At 40.0% G+C, this 22,483-nt stretch overlaps 2 protein-coding genes across 5 annotated transcripts; both read right to left on the reverse strand.

Annotated features, from left to right (window-relative positions):
* Nucleotides 1-280: 280 nt before the first annotated feature.
* Nucleotides 281-2,867, reverse strand: rflnb (refilin B). The gene is made up of 3 exons (XM_079482108.1): nucleotides 2,213-2,867; nucleotides 1,977-2,050; nucleotides 281-1,887 (listed from the first exon to the last, which is right to left on the reverse strand). Exons 1-3 carry the CDS (start codon nucleotides 2,396-2,398, stop codon nucleotides 1,572-1,574), a joined length of 576 nt encoding a protein of 191 aa, XP_079338234.1. The 5' UTR covers nucleotides 2,399-2,867; the 3' UTR covers nucleotides 281-1,571.
* A 315-nt stretch (nucleotides 2,868-3,182) lies between these two features.
* On the reverse strand, nucleotides 3,183-22,367 carry vps53 (VPS53 subunit of GARP complex). 4 transcript variants are annotated; one of them, XM_079481657.1, is made up of 22 exons: nucleotides 22,137-22,367; nucleotides 21,250-21,330; nucleotides 20,815-20,864; nucleotides 20,649-20,715; nucleotides 16,329-16,415; nucleotides 15,890-16,005; nucleotides 15,660-15,779; nucleotides 13,529-13,607; nucleotides 13,276-13,419; nucleotides 13,048-13,190; nucleotides 11,925-12,066; nucleotides 11,700-11,795; nucleotides 10,968-11,062; nucleotides 9,736-9,978; nucleotides 9,179-9,326; nucleotides 9,008-9,090; nucleotides 8,830-8,908; nucleotides 8,569-8,717; nucleotides 7,959-8,028; nucleotides 7,726-7,863; nucleotides 4,635-4,739; nucleotides 3,183-4,547 (listed from the first exon to the last, which is right to left on the reverse strand). In XM_079481657.1, the coding sequence occupies exons 1-22, from the start codon at nucleotides 22,221-22,223 to the stop codon at nucleotides 4,374-4,376; spliced, it is 2,496 nt and encodes an 831-aa protein (XP_079337783.1). In that variant the 5' UTR covers nucleotides 22,224-22,367; the 3' UTR covers nucleotides 3,183-4,373. The 4 variants fall into 4 exon arrangements, with proteins under 4 accessions (XP_079337783.1, XP_079337782.1, XP_079337785.1 ...); XM_079481656.1 differs by having other exon boundaries at nucleotides 11,700-11,798; nucleotides 22,137-22,338; XM_079481659.1 differs by lacking the exon at nucleotides 21,250-21,330 and having other exon boundaries at nucleotides 22,137-22,312.
* Nucleotides 22,368-22,483: the final 116 nt, after the last annotated feature.

Raw genomic sequence — 22,483 nt, forward strand, 5'->3', positions numbered from 1 at the left:
ACCAAAGACCCGCCTACTTTAACATTTTTGTCGACTGCATACGTCCCTGCGCAGATCTAACTATTCATGACACTAAAGTACCGCGAGAGCGATTCGAGAGTGTCAGTCGCGGTATGTTTATGTCATACACCGCTTGGTCTGCGCATGAAGTATCAGTATTAAAAATGAAGTAGTAGCAATAAGTAGGCCTAATTCTAGAATAAATATGTAATTAAATAATCTAATAATTTTAAAACATTACCAGGTAAATGATCAGTATTTAACTTTAAATAACTTTGACACACAAAACCTCCTCATACATTAACATTAAGCAACACATAGGGAACTGAAGAAGGGGCTTGGTTATCATTCATGCTGTCAACGTAGCAAAAAGACGAAGACATTTCTAAAATACTTCTCAAACAAACCAAAGCAATGACTTTCATCTAAACTAATCGGTAAATTGTCATGTTTATTTCATTGCGCGACTTCTCGTAGTGTTCACGTACACCTCTAGGGGGCTCTCGAGAGCAAAGAATTTGGTGCATTTGATATGAGGCTTCTAAGACAAAAGTACATGTTGAATACGTTATTGTTTCAACATTGCAGTCTACATAATTGTTGTTAAGGACTCAAACATTAAGGACCATGCATACTACAATAAAACAACATGTCACTTTGAATGAATTTATTTCATTTTAACAGTTACTTACGGTCTTAAAATAAACAAGATTTTCAGTAAAAAGAATTCAAATAACTTGATTGCAACTAAAGACAGGTGCAATTTTAATGCACGTGCAGATAAAGATGACAAGTTAAAAAAAGGAAATAAATAGAGAATAAAAACTCATAAAACAGACATTTAGACTGAAGTGCTGTTTAAGTTATTTGCATTATAATTTATATCAAATACTGGTCTAAAAAACCCCTGTCTGAAGTTAGCTAGCCTTTAGGAAAGGCATAAAGATGTCAGACTCAGAATGGAAACTTACAGTAGTTAAAATGCGCAGATAGGGTTTGTTCATCATGGAGCTAAAGATCATGTTCTACAGTACCCAGATTACCCCTGTGCAAACACAGCCTGAAATACCCTGTCTATTCAGAAAAATGTGTGTATACAAACAAATTTGTAATAGATTAGTATGAAAGCTCCACCATTGTAACTAAACCCTAAAATGCTTAATTATTTTATTCCAATGCTGAATTTTCAATGGGGCAAATTAGTTTGCGGTCCCATATTCCTCTATGGCTTCCTACTGAAGGTTAAATCTAACCATTAAATCGCCAATCACACTACAACATACAATGAAAATACAATTAACCACTGTATACCACCACAAAGCAGCGATAAAGCAAACCAACCTCCACGTGCTGCTCTTAAAAACCTTTAAAAACAAAGCAACACAGTTGCTCACTCTCCTTCAACCATAAATTCACAAAAAACTGCCCCTCTTTCGGGAACCCCTATCCAACTGGAAACGTTTTAGGTCAAAGTTTCCTTTTTTGTCTCCTGGGTCTCACAGTGAATGCAAGTGGTGGTTTATAAGTGGTACATATGGGCATAATGTGAGGCACAAATAGCCGTCTGTATTTCAAAGACCAGCCTTGGACTCAGACGCCTGCAGCTCCACAGCAGTAAAGAAGCGCTTGGCCAACTTGTTCCCATCATAATTGAGCTGGGTGGTGTAGAAGGTCCGGGTGTGTTTGGGGTACACTATAGTGGTGCTCTGGTATCGCTGAACCCTCTGACGGGGCTGGAACTCTAGCTGGGTCTTGTAATGTCTCCAGGTGCTTTGAGGCAGGGCCAAGATTGTCTGACTGCACATCTCCAGCCCCAAACCTCTGGGCTGCAGGGTCACATCCTGGATGAAGTGTCGATCGGAATCATAACGCACAGATGATGTGTATCTGTAACAAAAGCATGTCACGGGTTAAAGCGTAAAGCGCACTTCGCCTACAATACTTAAATCACAAGGCAGGGTTGCAGTACAACTTACCTTATTTCTTTAGTTGGCAGATGATCGAGTTCGATTCCTTCTCTGTATGACAGTGCGTGCAATTTAACAGGAACCTTCAGTAAAGAGACATTTGGTTTGGTACTCACAGTGCAACATTCCGTTACGGCTCAATGCAAAAACCCATTCACTGATGAAACATGCAATCGGGGTTAAAAAGGTGCATGACTGTTTGATTATATTTCATGACTCAGCATTAAAAGGTTTCACACACATACCACAGCTGTTTCTCTGCTCTCGTCTTCAGTAATCGGGGTGACTGTCCCGGTGCCCTGTAACCAACCGCTCGGACTTGGGCTCGGAGGCAAACCCGAGTCAGGACTGTCAAGAGGCCGATCAGCTTTGGAATTCATACCCAGTGGATCGTCGTCAGACACATGCTGCAAGTTAAGCCTCCCCACCATTGCTTTTTCAACGTTGCTCAACAAACTTGCGGCAAGTTCTTCTTACGATCCAATTCAAATAATTCGATACCAGATCGTCTTTCTATGTCGATCTTGCGGGTGTAAAGATGACCATAGTATTGCGTATAAAGAAAAGCAGCTGTGCGGTGCCGAGAACGATTGTCGGTAATCCGTGTCGTGGCGCTGGCTCAGCGCTCCCGTTTCCTCCAAGAGACTTTGATCTGAAGAGCCCGCTGGCTTACTGAATGCAAAATGCGCCTGGTGTCTTCAGATGGCTTTATAAAAAGTGATATGAAACTGGAAATCTCCTTCGTATTCAGTCAGGAGGGGATCACCGGGGAAGGCAAGTTTGTCAGCTTCCCTGCATTCAAGATCATCCGCTCTGAAAGCCGTTCATTGTTTACAAGCGACCGCGAAAAGGGAACGCCTTCGAACTTGCCTCCTGCTGCTGATTGGAGGACCAATTAGAGACGATCAATAGCACCACCCTTTAATATGTTAACGTTTAATCAAGTTTAAAATCCGCCAGTAAAACCAAAGGTTTATCAGATGCATGACGTTAACTTCGGGTCTGTGTTTAGTTATAATCAAGTTGTTTATTTTATATTGAACTCAGATTAATATGAATTATTTGTAACTGTATATTAATGGAATTAAAAGTACTCAGGAGTTATTTATTCTTTGCGGAAGTCTACCGGGTTGTAACTATTGCTTTAACCAGCTATACTCTTTAAATATAACCAATTCCATTAAGTTGAAATAATTGTAATAACTTACAACATCGTTTTGTTAACCCAATTGCCATGACACAACAGATGTTTATTGACAAGATTTTGCAGTGGTATTAAAAAGACAGAAGGCAAGAATGTTTGCATTTCAAGCACTCAACAATATTAATCATAGCAAAAAGCATTGCAATTTAAATTGCATTAACCCATTAATAACATATGAAGCATACATTCATTGTACATGTCGTGTTCTGGTTTGTAAAAGCACAGCTGTTGATGTCTGTTATTAAATACATAACCGTGTGCAGAGAAGCAACAATTATCAAGGACAAGGTGATGATGGATCAAACAATGATCGGTAAACAGACTCCAGCATTCATAATATATGTTATTATGAGGACTACATAATAAATTGACAAAAAAGAACACTTCTTTACTTAAAAAGAAAATTATGTATTATCAATGTGTGCACATGAATACTTTTGCATTCCGATAATCTCCTGAACTACAGTTATTGTTCTCAGAGAAAATATCTCTGCCAAGGGAAAGCGCAACAGTAGGGTTGCAACATCTACGACAACATGTGGAACATGGGAAAGTATTTTAAAAGCCAAAACAACAGGTTTGTCAATTCAGCAGGAGACAGGAAATCCCAAGCTCCTTTGGTGTGAAGTCTCTAAGCTGGATACCTTGTTACATGTCAATCCCCACTCACTTGCCCACTCCACATGCACCTTTAACTGAAGCATAAGCAAAGTTCATTTACTGGTGAAAGGACAAATCTAAAACATAATAATTTTGATATTGGAAAGCCTACTTCAGAAGACTTTGTGCCAGAATAGCAGCAGGTTACTTCTTTGGGCCAGAATCCCTTTTGTTTTTGCTTTAAGTGCAAACATATTACAGAGCAATTTGCAAGGTAATTGACACATTGTGAGTTATAGATTTTAGTCTTGTGAAACTGAGCAAAAGAAAAATGACTCATTCACCCCAGTAATATGTATTATACTGTAAACTGTAGGAAATGTCATCATGTTGAACCTTGAATGCTCACAGTAACACAAAAATAACATAAATGTCAATGATTGGACAATGATTATCTAAGAGAACATAAATAGAAAAAAGAAATAATATTTACACCTCATTAATAGCAATAACAATAAAGTGTAACACATTCAGCCTGAAAGTGTCTACACCAGAAAGAAAGCTCTTGTTAATATACAGATTGTAATAAAGCTCATGTTGACTCATTGAATTCTCTTTTTAATGAGCTTTTCCAGTTTTCGGATGCGGGATGATTCTTGTTCAGGGGTGGGGGTACTGAAAGACAGTGATGAGCCACTGTCCGGTCCGGAGGGGGGAGTGGGCAACCTCTGTCTGAAAAGCTCCAGCATGGAGCTCTGCTCGCTTCTCTTCAGCCCCTATAAATAAATAAATGTAAGATATTAGACATTTTTTATTAGGGTCCTTATTTTAAAACTCTGAAAGGAGATGTCAACCAGACTCACCTTCATATCTAAAATCTTTTGGAAAGTCTCCGGATTACTGTCAGCAAGGAGTTTGATGTAGTTGTCCACGAAGACCACTGATGGCTCGTGAGGGGCCATGACCACCTGAGAGGCGGAGAGAAATAAGTCAGCTAATCTAGAGCTGGTCTCTCTGAAATGTCCCAGCATCTAAACATTCCCACATGATCCCCACTTCAGAACAAAACAAAGCGCCAAACAAAGACCCAAAGCTGAAGTATCTATTTAGGGCCCGCATTTAACAGCGCAATTACGCCACACTTGAATGAATCTGAATTAGCCTCACCGGTAATTTTTTAGGGGCGCTATAATGAGAGCATCTCAAATGAGCAGTAAAAAGAGGTTAAATAGGCCACAGGCCTGCACTGTGAATCGGTATTGTTTCCTCCAAGAACATTTTTTTAACTGGATAGTTTGTGACTATTTAGATTTGCAACAGGGCAGATGAACACATGGCTGACAGATACAGCGGGGAAATAAAAAAGTAAACGGCATCCTTTCATAAAGAACCTATTATCCTCTCCATACCTGAAGGCAAAAGGGGCCGGGATATGTAAGGGCCAAAACGAAGAGGGACATGGAACACTTGGGATGGTTTTGGATTCTGAACGTTCCTTCCTTACCACAGAATAATTTATTTAGCGACTGTCCTGGAGACGGTCCAAAGAAAAAACCTTGAGGAGGTTTGTTGTAGCTACCTCTTAAATGAGAAAGAGAGAATGGAGAGAGCGAGCACGAGAGAGAAAGACCAAATGAAAACGAGATGAGGGGGAGAAAGTCTGTCTTTCCGTTCATTTCCAAAAAGAGCCACAATGGGGGGGTTAAGACAGGCAAAAGAGAGTGTGGAAAACAGCCACGTCTCAGAGACAGCAGCATGCTTGGCTAGCACCACATCTTCCAGCTTCACATCTCTCTGAGGTTTGGGCCTTAACATGGGCAGGAACACATTCCCAGCAAAGAGAAGACATGAAAAAATGAAGACATCTTTAAAAGATTAAGCTCCATGTTTACCCAGTAATGAGCATCATGTGGAAAACCAATCCGCCACCAGCAATGCAGTTCACATTTCACCCATAAACGGTGTGGCGCTTCGCTCATGTTACTCGACAAGGATTAAGAAAAATGGTGACGCGGCGAGACTGAGGTTGTAAACAATTATAATATTGTTCCAAATATAACCACCACTTACAGCATCGTATCCGAGCGCTTTATGCCTTTACAAAATAACATTGCGGTTTAGCCGATTCTTCTTCTCTGAAGCGCTCCACCAAAAACTATGAAGTGAAATGCTGATGAAGATGGAAGTAATTACTTGGGAGGCACCTGGAGCCCTACAAAGCTTATCATTTAATGCAAACCAGATTTTGAAGACCCAGGTCACGATCAAGGGCAGGTTTGTGTCGTGCAGCCCTTCAACTAACTAAAAACAAAGGGAATGCATGTAAACACATTTAAGGTCACTGGTCATGTGCTCATATACACACGTCAGCCATGTTTGTCATATTTAGCTGGTGTTGTTGTGATAACTTCAACAAAGGCTCTAATCGAGAGACCACATACTGTAACTCAACATTGCCCAACCTTACTAATAAATCAGGTCTCCATCTCATGAAGTGATGATGGCTGGACTCTTGCATGTTTGTTAGATTGAAATGGTCCTTGCATGATCTTGCATAATTAAAACTGATCCCGGTTAGAAAATTATGTGGATTAAAGATGAATTCCAGGCAGTTAAAAGACCAGAAGCAGGAAAGCCCTGGAGAGTTATAAAAGTCTGAGGATCATGGGTAGGGCTGTAGACAGAGGTCAGAGGAAGAAGGTGGGTCTGGAGATCATGGAGAGGAAGATTCACAGAGGCACATGGCATTTTCTCCTGCATTCCAGACTGCTTACCCTCCGTCTAGTCGTAATATTAAAGGGAGATTTCACCACCCCAAAAAAATTCTGTCTTCATTTACTCACCCTTGAGCTGTTCTTAAAGGTGGGGATAAATGCTATTTGTAAAACGGTCAGTTCTTGTCCTTTATTCTGATTGGCTGAGCAGAGTTCTAAGCCGTTATAAAGTACCTCGAATTAAAACGGGTGACCACATTATATAGCCTAAATATCACTTTATTTAATTAATTTTATGAAACCTTGCTACGCATACAGAATAACCGTTTCCTTATTGTGCCACAACTCCCCTAGCTGGTATAAAATGCACTGTAACCCTACTGCTTCTTGGGGCCTATTGCTTAATTCATGCATTCTGACTTCTTTACACTGTTAAATGTTCCGTCTTCTCATTCTTAAGATGGTCAACATGTCAAAAAACAAGTTGGATGTAAGAGGTACTATTTCTATGCTCGATACACTACGCCAGGGTTCCTACAGCTTTTGGAAAGTTCTTTTCAAACCTGAACAAGGGTCCTGGACATGTCCACCAGGGATAGAAAGAGCATGCTGATCAATAAGTTTCGTTCGTTACTGAAGTTCATCTGTGTTTGTTTGTTCATGGTATTTCGATGAACTTATAGTGAATCAACACTTATGCAGGGATAATGCGATGATGTATTGTGTGAAAAAAATTGAACAGTTGTAATAACAAATATGTTTTGTAACAAATTGTAACAAATATCTTGCTCTGTGTGCATCGGAGCAACGAAATTCTAGAAGTCTTAAAGGTAAGATGAAATGGAAGAAATTATTATATATTTTTAAAGTGCAAGAAACTTTTAATGAGACCAGGATATTAGGAGAAAGGCTACAAAAATGCCAGTTTAACTCTATATGCATATATATATATATATATAAAATATTGATGTCTGTAAGCACTCCACACTCTGCTAAAGCTTTAGGCTGGAAAGCCAAGGCATGCGAACACTTCCTGTCTCTCTGAGAAAGCTCATTAAATCAGGAGGCGCACAGCTTGGTAAATAACTCCAACTGAGCACTGCACCATGCAGAGCTTTATGAGCAAATGATCATTAAAGACTTTCCTGTATTGAACTTCTCAACTGGGAAACCTGTTTAAAATAGAATCTGAGTGAATTCCAGACCGTTAACAGGCTGTGAATGCACGTTAGGTTCCCACCTTGAGGATCATCTCCGCCCGAGTCATTCCTTTAACCACTATTTTGGTGTAGCTCGCCGGGGCTTTACGGACCACCTGAGAGCCGATGGAAGGGAGGTCTAGCAAAACAGTCTTGAGTGAATGCGTGTCCAGTAGAAGCTGTTCAGAGAAAAATATTAAATACGAATTGTAGTAGGGTTAAAGACAGATCCTTTTTCCAAACATTAACACCACAAGGTTAAATCTCCACCAACCTGCTCTGCTCCAACCATGCTGATGGGTTTACACCTGAATAGGTGGTTGATAAACTTTGGAATGAAGGAGCTGTAATAAATGGATAAAAATAAAAGCAGGGTTTAAGTTAGAAAATGAATTACAGAAAAGACACAATCATGTAAAAGGTCACAGACTATAAAGAAAGGCAAGACTATAAAAACTTGGGTTTGAAAAAGTTCTGTCAAATTGATTAATCGCGAGCCAAATAAATGTTTTTCTTTATATATATATATATACATATATATTAAATTATATACATATTTATTAAATATATTTATATATATTTATATCCTGAGTATACAGTATATACAATATATACACATATATTAATACAAAAACATACATGTGTTTATTTATACATCGTCAATTATATTTCAATATAAATGTATATTTAGGTAAATATTTGTTATATACACACACACATGTATGTGTATGCATATAAATACACACAGCACATATATTAACCTTTTTTGGAATCGATTAATGGCGTTGCCTTTTAAATAGAAAAAAATGCTAACGCAGTTTACACATTCACGTAATTCTTTAAAAAGTGTCACCAGTGACAGGGATTTTCGCGGCATTACTGACTTGGTGAACTTAATGCAGAACTGGGTGAAGTATTTGCGTGTGGAGGCCAGGTTGTCTCTGATGATGGGCACGTTCTGTTTGATGTGCATGATCACAGAGGTCACATAAGGGCTTTGGTCTCCCACATGTTCCACGCTCTGCCACGGCATCTGCACAAACATACACAACAACCCGAGTTTAAAGCCACATATATTAAAAGTCACATTTTGAAGCAATCAGAGCTTGATGACAGTAAGCGGTTCTGAAGTGCTAGAAGGCTACCTTGCTCATAGCCGTGAGGGCTGGATCACACGCAGCATCCAGGTCCTGAACCAAGAGCTGGATACTATTGGAAATAACCCTGCCAGTGTCATGGGAATATTAGAAACAGACCAGTCTTAATATACTCATTTCCTTCAGGATCAAATGAGTTCATGCTAAAGGTGCGACTGGTATTTACGTGCTAAAAGTGTCCATCTCCCCAGTTAGGTTGATTCGCTCCATCAGGGATTTGTCCACTTTCTCTTTGAGTTTCTCCTCCAGCTGCAGACATAACACACAACTTTAGCAACAGAACACACAACTTCAGGGTTTATTTGTAAATGTGAGGGATGTGCGGCTTGGCGAGGACCTGCTGTGTGGTGGCCAGGCAGTATTCGGCTGTGCTGAGGATGCTGCAGATGAGACAGAGCTCTTCTGTGGTAAACTTGGCCACTTCTGAGCCTTCTTTCTCCTTAAGCAAGCTGCTGATGGTCAGACCACCACTATTGGTACTGGTTCTGCACGCAAACATGTACCAAGCACACACAAACATGGTTACCAAAGCACCCCAACTAACCCTCGGGCCCTTCACCACCCTCCCAGCTGAAAGAAACACAAGAAAGACTGCATGGAAACCACTAGACAACTTCTTCTAAACAAACCCCCCTTTTTAAACTCCCAAAGACAATACTGAGTAAACCACACTAGGCAACGGGTGGGGATTGTTCTTTCTTTGATCAGCGGCACAGAGAAACTCCACATATACGACCACACAGAGACGACCACTCCGTCTCCTCCCCAGCATTTACACCCCAGATACAAAAACAAGTTTAAGGGAGGATCAAAAACCCAACCACAACAAAGGGAGGAAGAGGAAAAAGGTCTGGCGGAACATGGTCAGGTGACCCGCTGCTGGCCTCGACTCACTTGGGTAGGTTCCCGGAGAGAATCTTCCAGGCGTACTCACGCAGATACTTCTGGAAGATGGTGGTCAGAGCGATCATGGGTTCTCCGGTGCTCAGTTGGGAACACTGGACCATACACTTTTTGTAGTACACAAAGAGATCAGCACAGCTGGGAAGAACTGCACCTCCCTCATCTGTGCCCGATTTAGGTGGACCCTGTGTCCGGAAATCAGAGACGAAGCGGTCGATGAGCTCTCCAAGATTCCTAGGACAAGGAACCGAACCATTAGCAATTGTCTACTGGGGTGAAGGCACCAGAGACATGATATTAAACTGATATTTGGATAGTTATTCAAAACTTTGATTTATTGTGATCTTTCACTCCTTTCTTTTTCATCGACATGGGACTTTGGTGCTGTGTCCAGTTTTATTCTCAGCTCATTTTAGGTTTGGATTTTGATCAAATAGAAAATATTTGAATGTACATTGGTCCAACAGTTTACACATTAAAAGACTTACTTAATCATAATTTCCCCAAAGATGTGACGAAAATGATCGCTTCTTGGCATAAGAATATCAATACAGTGTTCAAATATGTAACAAAATCAACTACTTGATGACCGAATCATACAGAAATCTTAAACTTGCTGTATACAGCTGATATATTGTAAAATCACAGTAAATGGCCTATCTCTCTCTGAACTGTGTAATCAGACACTAACCCCAAGAGAAGAATGTGGACACTTTCATGCCAAACAGGTCAATCTTGAGTGGTATAAAGCAAGCCATTGTTAACAGAAAGGTCATTTTGCTTTAGGCAGTGCCAACAGGCTATTACACAACCAGAGAGGCCTAAACAAGAAGCTCTTTACTTGGGGAAGCCGTGGGAGAGGAGAGAGAGAAATGAAAGAGTAGGTAAAGAAGACAGAAAATAAAAATGTGTGAAGAAGGTGGTCCTTTTCAGGTTGTCTGAAGCATCTGTGGTTAACAGCTTATGGTTTCTGTTTCTGCCTCAGTTGCGGGGGAAAGATACAATGGAACTGCTACAAAGGGGGCACAGGAAGGGGAAGCTCACAACTCAAGTGCATCGGAGCATCACTATCCTTCGAGTATCTAAAAATGACCCCTGAAGGACACTTGAGATGTATTAAATCTGCTTAGCTGTTAGCTTCAAAGTGAATGGGCTACTACATGGATAATTTTAAGACATCACATATCATTTAGGCACAACTGCATACAGTAAATTTCACTCACTTATCCTGCGATTCGATGTAAACGTAAAGGTGAGGCTCAAAGCATTTGGAAACGATGCCGTGGAAGGGGTTGTCCGGAGCTTTGGGCTTCTTTGGCTGTGAACAACAAAACATTATTCAGAATTTCTTTACAGGTTTTTGTACACTTGGTACCCGCACCAGAGTAAGAGGAAGGAGATTCTGTTGCAAAAACACATCAACATTATCACAACTCTGATAACAGTGAACTTCTCACGAACCCGAAGCATCAGAAATGCTCTTACAACACATGATACCGAGAACATCTTCTGCGGCAATTTAAAGATAAAAGAACCCAATCTGCATGCAATAAATGCAAGAACTAAGCAAGAATCAAACATATAGGGTTTAAGAGTTGATAAACACAATTTCCAAGCACATGGAATCTGTAATGTTTTCATAACACATCAACTAGAGAACAAGCGTCTGACCAAAGCCTGAGTTCAAGTGTAAGTCAAATCACAAAGCACATTAGAAAGAAATGTAAATTGCATGCTGGAATGGTACCAAAAGCAATATTAACCAATGGGTTGGTTAAACTACATAGTGTATGGTACAAATGGGGTCAGAGGGTCCTATACTGCAAATCCATTGCAGAAGTAAATGCTAAAGTGAAGAATTCCAGACTAAAGATGTCAAAAGTACCGGTTCAAATGTTTTGTATTGTGAAATTTCACTAATACTGGCATAGACTATTTTGCTAATTTCTGCTCACCCTGTCCAAATCTTCATCTTTTTCTGATGCGTTCTCCTCACCAGACTCGTCCTCGAGAAAGGGGTTTGTAGGTTCTAGAGGCGTCTCTGTTTTTTTCTGCTGAAAACGCATAAAAACATCAAAAAACAGTCAAAACAAAACAACCCAGATAACCAGTGCAGTCACACCCCAGTAAACCCTTTTGTGTTTGCCCACAAACAAGCATCCACTGAGAGGTGGTCTCACCCCAGGCCCGTCGTTCAAAGTGCAGCCTGAAAACCGCTTAGCCAGCAGTCCCTCAAAATTGGTGGTCCTCTGAATAGCAAAGAGCAAAAGTTTGACCTCGATCTCCCTGGCGCGGGTTCGCATCAGCTTGGCCAATTCGGTTCTGATGAGCAAATGAAAAACAGATGCACGGTAGTGAGCGAAACATAACGTGCCAAGTAGGGCTAGGGCTTCAGGTCAGTGCTTTTATGGGCCAGCATGTGCAGATGCCTGGTTTGGCTGTTAAACGAAACCACAGTGGACCACTGTTGTATTCACAGGACAGACCCGATTACAGTCATCTTATAATGTGCCATGTTGTAAGAACAAAATAGACCTAAATAGGCAAAAGATGGTGTTGTGGCATATCCGCTCTAACATAAAGATTTGTCAAAAGGAGTAATATTTAAGATCAGATTACAATGGACCTCAAGCGTTCTTTCCAGACACTGAAGGTTTTGTAATGACTCTCTTGAGAGGACCCTGACTGAAAACACACACGCACGTCCTACTTCAGACTGCTACTGAAATTCCAGACATGTAACCAGCACAGTTCGGTGTTTTGCTAAACTATCCCATACGTGTGTGTTATGTAAGGTCTAGGTAACATTTTTCCTGAACTCTTTGTAGTTAACTAACAAATGCAAATTTAAAGGTCCAGGGTGTTATATTTTGGAGGATCTATTGACAGAAATACAATAAAATATACATACCTATGTCTTCGCAGGGGTATAAAGATCTTACATAATGAAGCCTTGTTTTAATTATCTTAGAATGAGCTATTTCTATCTACACACACTGTGGGTCCCCTTCCAGGGAATTCCCCTTGTTGTTTCTACAGTAGCCCTAAATGGACAAACTGCACTACAGAACGTGTTTCGTAAATACGTTATCTCCTTCGGCAAAGAAGTGAAAACGTGGTGACTGTGAGAGTCACCGTAGTGCTTCGAAAGAGATGGGTGAGGTGAGCCGTTGGTTGCAATTCGCAGCTTCAACGCTAGTGGCCGCTAAATTTCATAGCCTGGACCTTCATCGACTAAAAAGTGTAAACACTGTGGTACTCACGACATCTGATCTATGTTCAGCTTCAGAGCGGGAGCCGTACCTCGTGATATGACAGAACTCTACAGCAATGCGTTCCGTCATGCACCACTCCTCGGGGAACATGCGTCCGTACTTCTCCTCATAGTCCACTAGCTGACGTTTAATCCACGCATAGCGCCGATCGATCTTGTCAAGCCATGCCACCTGCGTTTGGGACAGCAGAACAAATACAACACTTTCAGTGAACAGAATCAAACGGTTAGAGTACGAGGTTAAAGGTCACACTTACATCTTGGTTCTCCTGGAAGAGCACTAGGTATTCAGAAAGGTGCTGTCTGATGAACTTTTTGATGATCTCCTGCTTAATACGAGGATCCAGGACATTCGCTACCAAACAAGCATCTCTGAGAACAATGCTAGGACCTCCAGATTTCTGTAAATAACAAACTAAGTAGTTTAGTTTAAACTCAAACCTAAGTTGAAACAGAGTATGCATGTATGTAAGGAATAAGAAATAGAGTAACAAAAACTTCTCAGTTTACTTTTGACCCCTGCGCAGGAAAAGACTCCTCGAAGTCAGAAAGAATCTGTGTGCCAAGCTCGCTCTGTGCTTCTTTGACTCTGAGGACAAAAACAGAAGGATGAGATTGTTTACAAGACACCTGGTGGGCTCAGAATGCAATTTCCTGATGTCCGGTGAGATTTTCTAAGGTACCCCTTATAACATGTTTCAAGTGACCATTTACTCACCCTCTTGTCATTTCAAACCAGGTTTGACTTTCTTTCTTCCACAGAACACCAAGGAATTTATTTAGAAGAATGTTGGTAACCATTCACTATCAAGAGGGTGACTAAATGACTACAGAATTTTCTTTTTTGCTGAACTATCCCTTTAAGATCTGATTGGAGGCTTAGTACAACTGCATAGGAAAGGTCAACGCTCATGCTTAAAATAAGGAAACTAAAAAAAGAAAAAACAGAAATAACAGCTACTTTAATGTCCAATTACATTCTACTAACCAATGAGGCCAAATTCAACTTGGGACCCAAATCTCAATAATCAGTGACCGTGCTAAATAAAACCAATCCATCCAAGAGTTTGGACGAACCACAGCATCATAACAAGAAGATGCTATTTTCATTTGTGGATCAGTTGTTGGCTCAACTTTACAGACGGCATACACATGTAATCGAAAGTAAACAAGATTGAAAAAGAGACAGAAGGGAGGGATGGAGACACATGTGCATGCCAGCTTCCTTCACCAGCTCCACCATGACACTGTCTGAACCACAGCACATCCCTCAGCTGCTGCCCCTGATCAAACATCTCTGCCACACCTTTCAACCAACCACACATCTTCATTTAGGGACAGGAGGTTACGGAATGAAAACATCCCATTTTCTCCATATTTGGCAACAAATAACATCTAATTATATAGTACCATCACAACATTTTCTCCCTGAACCATTGTTTTGGGATCTTACTGTGTGCTTAAAACATCCTAAGGGGAGGCTAATATTATTTATAGTACATTGTAAAGTCTAATCCTCCATTCATATTCAACTCTTTCTCTATGTCAAACTGATGTACTGTATTTTTGCGCATTAAAATGCTGTTTTAGGCACACTATATATTTGCATGAGCCACAAGATCTGCAAATGCTTCATTCAAAGGTCTAATGAAGTGCACAGATAATCACATTAAAAAGCAACCACGGGCACATGCTTTTCCAGATAAACATTAAGAAACTGAAAGAATCAGGGGAATCGTTTTTCCACATCAAACACACCCTTGCTTTCCATCTGCTTATAAACCAACAGCTTTATCGCAGCATCCAACATAAACAAGCAGTGGGAAGCGCAGAATCATAGAGGCCCGCTTCTTTCCTTAGAAAGGGGACGGGGAATGCACCACCCTGTCACAGAGAGCTTCACCTCTGGGAATAGCCAGAAACAAAGAGCCGCTTTCCGCTGAGAGAAAAGGCCAAAGTGGAAAAAAGTAAATACACTGTGGAACAGATTTCCTTCCTGCACTGCATCTTTGATAAACAAAAACAGGATCCAAAGAGCCTCAGAACCACTGAATTACAGCAGGGATTTAGTCATATAAACAGTGCCTGTTTATACCTGGAATTAAGATCATCTCAAGTGGTCAGGTGAGACCGACTGGCATTCAGACATGGTAGTAAGCTGAGCCTTATGCTGCAGGCTTCAAAAATAAAAAATGTCACACTTCACACTTCAGTCGTCGTGATTACGAGCTCATTGTGTCCTTTGGTGTTATAAAAATTGGCAATCATAGTGAACAAGTCAAAATGTACACAGGATAAGGTTAACTTCAGATTCTGACAAAGATTTTCACACAATGCAATGAAATTATGCAATATAATATTTTTTAAAGAAATATCACCAGTTTCAATATTAATTGTCATTACATGAATTAACAACGTTCAGAAAGCTAAGAAATATTAATTAAATCTTCCAAATAGGTATCGGCAGATATCACTTTGAATAATCGGCTATCGGTATAGTTGCTCTTATTCATATAAATAAATATGCTATATTTTAACAATAAAGACAATGTATGCCTAGATGTAAAAAAGACAAAATATAATAAACACGTTTTTCATTTAGTCTGGCAAAAGTTCTTTGTTTTAGGATGAGTGACCTCACCTCTCTGACAGCTGGCGTATCTGAGGAATGCCCATATATTTCTGGAAGTGCTCGATCACATTGACCACACCCTGGAGGAGATTGGCCACCTCACCATACTGCCTCTTTCGAGTCATAGCTCTGCAAACAAGCAATCATACAAGCTTATAGCGCACTCTTCCTACTAAACCAGTGAATGATCATTTAATCATTCCTGAAAAATATGGCGGATACATTTCATCAACACATACTCAAGAGAGTCCACCCCGCCGGCCAGCATGTGCAGGTGATTCAGGGTAGTTATAGAAGTGGTCAGGTGACGCTTTGCATGGTCCAACTGCTTGATGTCCCGTGTGATCTCCTTCACCTGGAGGAGAGCAACATTTGATATAATTTCACATTTCTCCATCACAATCAGAATAAGGACAAAGCTTCGCTATTGTTCCCCGTCTCATGCTGTGGGCCAATCCCTGCCCTTCCTCTGACCTGCACTTCATTACTCTCACAGATGGCCTGTGCATTACCATGGGCTCAAAGAGTGCTGTGGACGAAACCACAGGATGTCACAGTTTCTTCTGCCTTGACTACTCAGGCTGTTAGGGTGGGTGGGTGCGAACGGCTATTTACTCTGGGTCGACTTTCAGGCCTTAAATGACTAGGTTCCTGTCTGCGGGGCTTATTTATACTCACCATTTGCTCTGATTTCTCCGCTTTGTCTTTGATGTCTTTGATTTTGCCAAAGAGTTGCTGGATGGCTTTCTGTGCCTCCTCCAGCGCCTGAAAGAGAAGACAAAGATCTAAAATGACTTAAACAGCACCGCAGTAGCATTACAGATCGCCGTCAGCTCAATGTTTTTCAGAGTCTGCTGTACCAGCAACCTCAAGTTCACTGGATCAAGTTAAGTTTATGTTGGGTTCGGTTCATCTCTTTCAAACTAGCTGATTAGAAAAACAAACCCTCGACCCAAATTCCTCCACCACACCATAAGCGATTATTAATTGAGCTCATATTTAATACAAAAACACGAGGCGGATCTGAGGTTGAAATGAGATGAAGATTTAATGGACGTGATTCCTGCCTGGCTTCTTGACCCCGTATTATTTTTAGTGGGAAGATCTATGTTCTTCAGAAGGGTGGGGACCAAACCGCATAGCCTGATTTAACCGCCCTCGCTTCATTTAACTCAACATTCTTGTAGGCCAAAACTGCAGCAGCTGCGCTCTTGGCCCTTCCACATGTTCCCCACCTGATCGCACCACTTCACAAGCTTTCTGGCTTGGCCTGGATGGGGTATGATCTTCCTGGTTGCTCAACTGCAGAGTCATGGCCAACAGCACATCTCCCACCGAAGCCATACTGCCAGTGTTCGGACTCTGACATGCGTAATTACAACCATGCCGTACTTCTGCAGCTGTAGGGATGAGTGGGAACTCTGGCCACTGCCAATACATGTGGAAAGACGTCCCTGCATGAAGAGTGAAGAGACTTTGGCCGACTCTCTGCCCTTTTTCTTTCACAGCCAGATGGAATGCTAACAGCCGGCACCAGCTGCCCCCTGGAATTTACCACTTTTACAAGCCTCCTCAAAAACACAGAGACGCTCTCTGAGTCTCTCTCTCTCTCTCTCTCTCACACACACACACACACAGAGTTGAAAAAGATGCATCCTTCTTTCTGGGAATTTTTCTTTTCAGTCTGAGGCCACATCTTCTCAAGACCGGCCTCCAGCTAAAAAGAACCACATTAAATGAGAGAAAGACAATTTTCTCAAGTTGGAAGGACTTGTTGGAGGAGAGTCTCCAGATCTCCTTATCTTCTAATACTCTCTGATGGGAGAGAGTGAGGGTTTATTTGGATCTGGCAGGAGGCAGAGCAGCTGCCACGCATGTGGACTCTATTTGCAGTTTTTTCCCCAGATGGTTTAGGCGGGTCACAGACTATAGGACGACATAAGTGCTGGGATGCCTGCTACATCTCCCTAAGGTGTAGAAAATTCAAGAATATGTGGGAGCTTTGATAAAGATTGAGGATGAATATCATGTCGATCATAGGGAAAGGCAGGACATTTTATCAATGAGAAAGCTTATTTCCTTTTAACTCTGAGTAACCAATTTTTTTTAATTTTCTTGTAAGGACATGAATGATATTTGATGGCATTCAAATGGTTTATTGTGATGTAGATTTAAGAGTTTAAATTAATAAATCAAAAAGTTAATACTTGTGAACTAATGTTGTACATTTTGAATGTTGCTGTCCTTCCAAAACCTCAGATGTCCAAATTTGTTGTTTTTAAGGTAATGGAATAAACACAGTACTTTTTTAATTATTTAATACTGCATTATCAAAGTAGACAAGCACTTTTTAATACTTTTTGGTTGGATATTTGCAAAACCAAGTAACAAACATAAAGGGTGAATAATAATAATGACTTTGCTAAATAAATTCCCACAAAATATGCAGAAAGTATGCTCTTTGATCTTTTTTTACCATTTTAATATGACCTCAAATTGTATAATCACTGCAAATATTTAAATAAACAAAAGCCTGCAGCACATTGTTGCAAGCATTTTACTCGTTGTAAAATGTGTACTAAAATGTCCCCTATTTTATGCATAAAACGTGAATCAAACATTTGTATAAGACTTATTTCATAATGCATGCAACAGGGAGTGAAACCAGGGCATTAAAACAAAACTGTTGGGAAGCTTCAAAAACTCAACAATGCAGCAAAGGATTAAAATAACTGCAAAGGCAAATAAAAACAAAGTATTAGTCTAAAAGGACTGATAGAAAACCGCACATACAGTAAACTTTCCATCCTGTGTTTAGATTAAATATTTATACTACATTCTTGGGGAGGATCCTTCTCGGCATTCCTAATAAGTAGCTCCAGATGCCAAAAACTACATGAGACATCCTGATCCCAACTGGCTCCCTGACAGCTATAAACTCTCATCTGACTGCTCCATCTGGGAACACAACATAGCAAAGTTTTTATATGGAACTTTTTTGCGGCATTTAGGAAAATTATATACATTAACATGACTCCTAAGTGAAACAAAGGGAAAAGCTAAATGAGAGACTAACCAAATCATTTGCACCAAATGCTTTGGCCCATTATTGACTTTCCTTTTTGAAGGATATCACACATTTATGAAGTTCCCTATCAATACTTCACTCGTACTGCGTAGCAAGACGCTATGGGGAAAACTCCTTTTTCTTTGCACGGCCATTGGCGTGTGAAAAGTAAAACTTTAAACCAATGGCAGCGAAGCTGCACGGACCTATGGGAATGTTGCCTTTCAAAGGGGGCAGGGCTTATGGCTATATAAGCAGAGAAATCGCTGCAGTGTCTTCAGATCTCTTCTCCTTTACTTTTTAAAATAATTGTATTATTAAAATTAAATGAATGTTAGTAAAATTGTTAATCTTTTTGCCTACGATACTAATTTCAGACACTTTGGCAAAAGGTTAAGACCAAAAAGGTTTTACGCTCAAGAGAAACATTTCAGTCAAGTGACTCTAAACTTTTAAACAATAGTATAAATATTTAGCAGTATTTTTAGAGATACATGCAGCTAATTATTCCAGTCGAGAATGAATATGCACAGCAGGCAGGTGAAGAAAACAAAACAAAGAGATTTTGGCCCAAAGTTCTTTAAACAGCATCAACATCTGTTCAGTGTCTGCTCTAAGAAACTGCATATCAGGCCCTCAGCTTCATCCAAACATCAGAGACTCAGATAAGACTTACTGAAATACCCAATTGTAACTTTGGTAATTTCTGCATCACATGGGAGAACCAGAAAAAACTCTTAAGGTCACCCACACACATCCTTCTAACTCCTCCACACAGCTAGAAATGTCATCAAGTGTACCCTAGAGATCCCGTTCCAGGCGCAGATGTCTCCATCTCTCTGATAAATACTTCACAGACTAAACAAAAAAAACAACAACAGTGTGTCTTTCCAGTCCACTCCCTCTGTCTCCACCATTACTCCTAGACCCCAGCTACATGTGTAATCCACACCTCCCAGCAGTCCCATCTGCTGAAAAGATTTTCCTCTGCTCCATGGAAACATCTCTGAAGGTTACGGGTGAGACTCACGACCCCATGTTAACGCAGAACGGTTCAGACACAAGCAGTTTCCATGTGAAGTGCATGCTGGGTAATTCAGGACCAGCTGACCCCACTCGCAGGTCTTAGCCGCACTCCCCGCTCTACATCGCAATCAAGGGTCACATTTCACCTCAGCCTGCCGTTCTGATTAGGAACAGATCTGTGTTGAATCAAGGTTTCCAACCTTGTCCAAAAAACAGCAGAACACCAAACCACAATGTGGAATGGAATCGCTGCTGAGAAAAGGGAAATTCACAGTAAAATGTGCTTTCTTTTCCAGGAAGAGACAGCATCTGGGCCTGGAAATGCGATGGCTGTTACAGTACATTCAGAGATGAGAAATGCAAGAGAAGCACAGGTTGGATATTCAAAATGAATGTCAATTTGAAGTGGAGAGGGTGGTTAACCTAACTTTCAAAAGTACTAATGCTACCTTTACCATGTCAATCATTTCACTCCGTAAAAAATGGCAAAAATAACTTTGTGGAAACAGCTTGAGACCAAAAGAATCATCCTTTATAGCTTCTGGGTCTGTGTAAAGCATTTAAAATGCACTTACAGTCTGAAACCCTAGACGTTCAAAAGGCTGAATACAGACGAAATCTATTTAAATTTATGGATACTAGTGGCATACCAATTGTGGCTAAAAATTCCAAGAAAACAAAAACACTGTCAAATATATTAATGTATATATTTTTCATAAGTTCTAAAAGTATAAGTCATAACAATGTAACAAACAACGAACTAAAAACGTAAAATTATAAAAACTGATTGAAAAAGGGCCCTGCATGTGTAATTCAATATTAATCTATATTCCAATTATTTTACATTTAAATGTATTAACGAATTAAGATTAATTTACTACATCTCAATAAATTAAAGGACTAACCTGTCTGCCATCCTGTCCCACATTAGTTTGTCCCCTCACCACCGTCCTGATGTTATCATCCAACCGTCTAAACAAAAAAAAAAAAAAATATATATATATATTGAACAACAATAATAAAAATGTATAGTCTTTTATGTAAACAAAGTCTTCAAATTCCAAAACTCACCTGATTTTTAGCCGTATGTTATTAACCACTTCATCTATATTGGCCAATGACTAAAGAAATCATACAAATATGTTAAATAAATGTATATATTTATATCCCAATTAAAATACATCAGCTATCAAATTGGTGATTCCTTTAAAACGCAGAGAGTGGCGCTCTCTTGTGGTCGAGAAAGAACATAGACATTTACACAAGAACCTTTACTCAATATTCATATTTATTTTGTGAAAGAATGGTTTAGGGACACTGGTCTTATTTTGGTGACCTACAGAAAGATGAACCATTAATATGATGTAATTATCTGGAATGTCAATTATCATACAAACAATTCTTAAAACTGGAGCTTTCAACATCTCAAACGCACAAACATAACTCATCACACTACATTCATTATACAGTTTTAGTTTGAAGCCCAATTCTTCAATATAAAATTACCTGCTCTGTTGGAAACAAGGTATTAATGTATTCAACAGCATTAAAATCAGCTCGATCCAACGGGTCTTGGCTGGGGAAAACCTGGAAAATTGGATAGAGATTAATAACTTCAAAAATTATAGCAGGTTTTGCTGTTTGATGCTGTCAGCATTTTAATGTGGTCCCGAGGTCTCTCAGCCATAAATATGTACAGTCCGCTATAGATGAAGCTAAGGCAACAGCAAAACAATTGAACCAAGATGAGAAGCTGTATTAATGATGAAAATCTGGAATGAAGATGCAGTGTAAGACACAGATCATTGAACATCTGCACATCCCCCTGCAACACCTGTCTGTATCCCCTGCTGTGGATCAAACTAATCAGAAAATGTATAGAGGAAATCATGTTTATAGTGTTCGGCACTGCTCAACAATACTATATCCACATGTAACACTGTTTCTATTTCAGTTTATTTGTATTATAACTTAACACACACACACAAACACATAACGTATAGTTTTGTTGCGACATTGCTATCAAGTTTACAAAAGGCAAAACCAAACGCTAACGTTACATATTTGGTTCTTGTATCAGTATATACAGTCATCTTTAAAAAGCTACAGCATCTGTTTTATTTATTAATTTGTTGTCTCTAAACCTGCCTCCCTCCCTCCCTCCCTCCCCAATAGCAAAGCTAACAATAACAGATCTGTCTGCTCGTTGAAACAGCTTGTTGACAATAGCAACTCAACAAAATACATAAGAAATACTATAATCTAAAAAGAAAATACATAAAAAAGATCAATCGCGGTGTGTCAAGCAGGCCATTAGAGAGTAAAACCGCTGACTGTGCGCGCTCACTGTAACACCATTACAAATGGACACAAAACCAAACAAACAGCCTAACCTGCTCAATAGCCAGCTGCACTTCTGGGGTAAGGTTCAATATCGCTTCCAAATCTTCCACAAACTCTAATTCTTCATCTTCCATCATTATGAACGGTAGACGGTGCCTTTATTTTCCTGTATCTTGTGCTGCTGACGTGAACACTTCTTTACCTGCGACTATAAACAGGGGTAAGTGATGTATTAGCGCCCTCTATTGCACTGGAGACGCAACACTGGCGTTGATGTTTGTAACACACTCTGTACAGTATGCAGATTTTGTATGTTCAGATGACTTACTTATTTGCTAAACCCTACCAAATGTACACTGTAAAATAGTTGCCAATATTTGTAAGAGCTTCATTGTTA

This window comes from Barbatula barbatula (genome assembly GCF_947034865.1).
Source record: "Barbatula barbatula genome assembly, chromosome: 19".
In the NCBI taxonomy this organism is placed as follows: Eukaryota; Metazoa; Chordata; class Actinopteri; order Cypriniformes; family Nemacheilidae; genus Barbatula; species Barbatula barbatula.

Coding starts and splice junctions, on each gene's coding strand:
- rflnb (XM_079482108.1), bottom strand. CDS start 2,398: ATGGTGGGGAGGCTTAACTTGCAGCATGTGTCTGACGACGATCCACTG. Junction 2,051..2,212: donor AGAGCAGAGAAACAGCTGTG/GTATGTGTGTGA, acceptor TCTTTACTGAAG/GTTCCTGTTAAATTGCACGC. Junction 1,888..1,976: donor CTGCCAACTAAAGAAATAAG/GTAAGTTGTACT, acceptor CTTTTGTTACAG/ATACACATCATCTGTGCGTT.
- vps53 (XM_079481656.1), bottom strand. CDS start 22,223: ATGATGGAAGATGAAGAATTAGAGTTTGTGGAAGATTTGGAAGCGATA. Junction 15,780..15,889: donor GGCGGGGTGGACTCTCTTGA/GTATGTGTTGAT, acceptor GCTTGTTTGCAG/AGCTATGACTCGAAAGAGGC. Junction 8,909..9,007: donor GAGATGGACACTTTTAGCAC/GTAAATACCAGT, acceptor TGACACTGGCAG/GGTTATTTCCAATAGTATCC.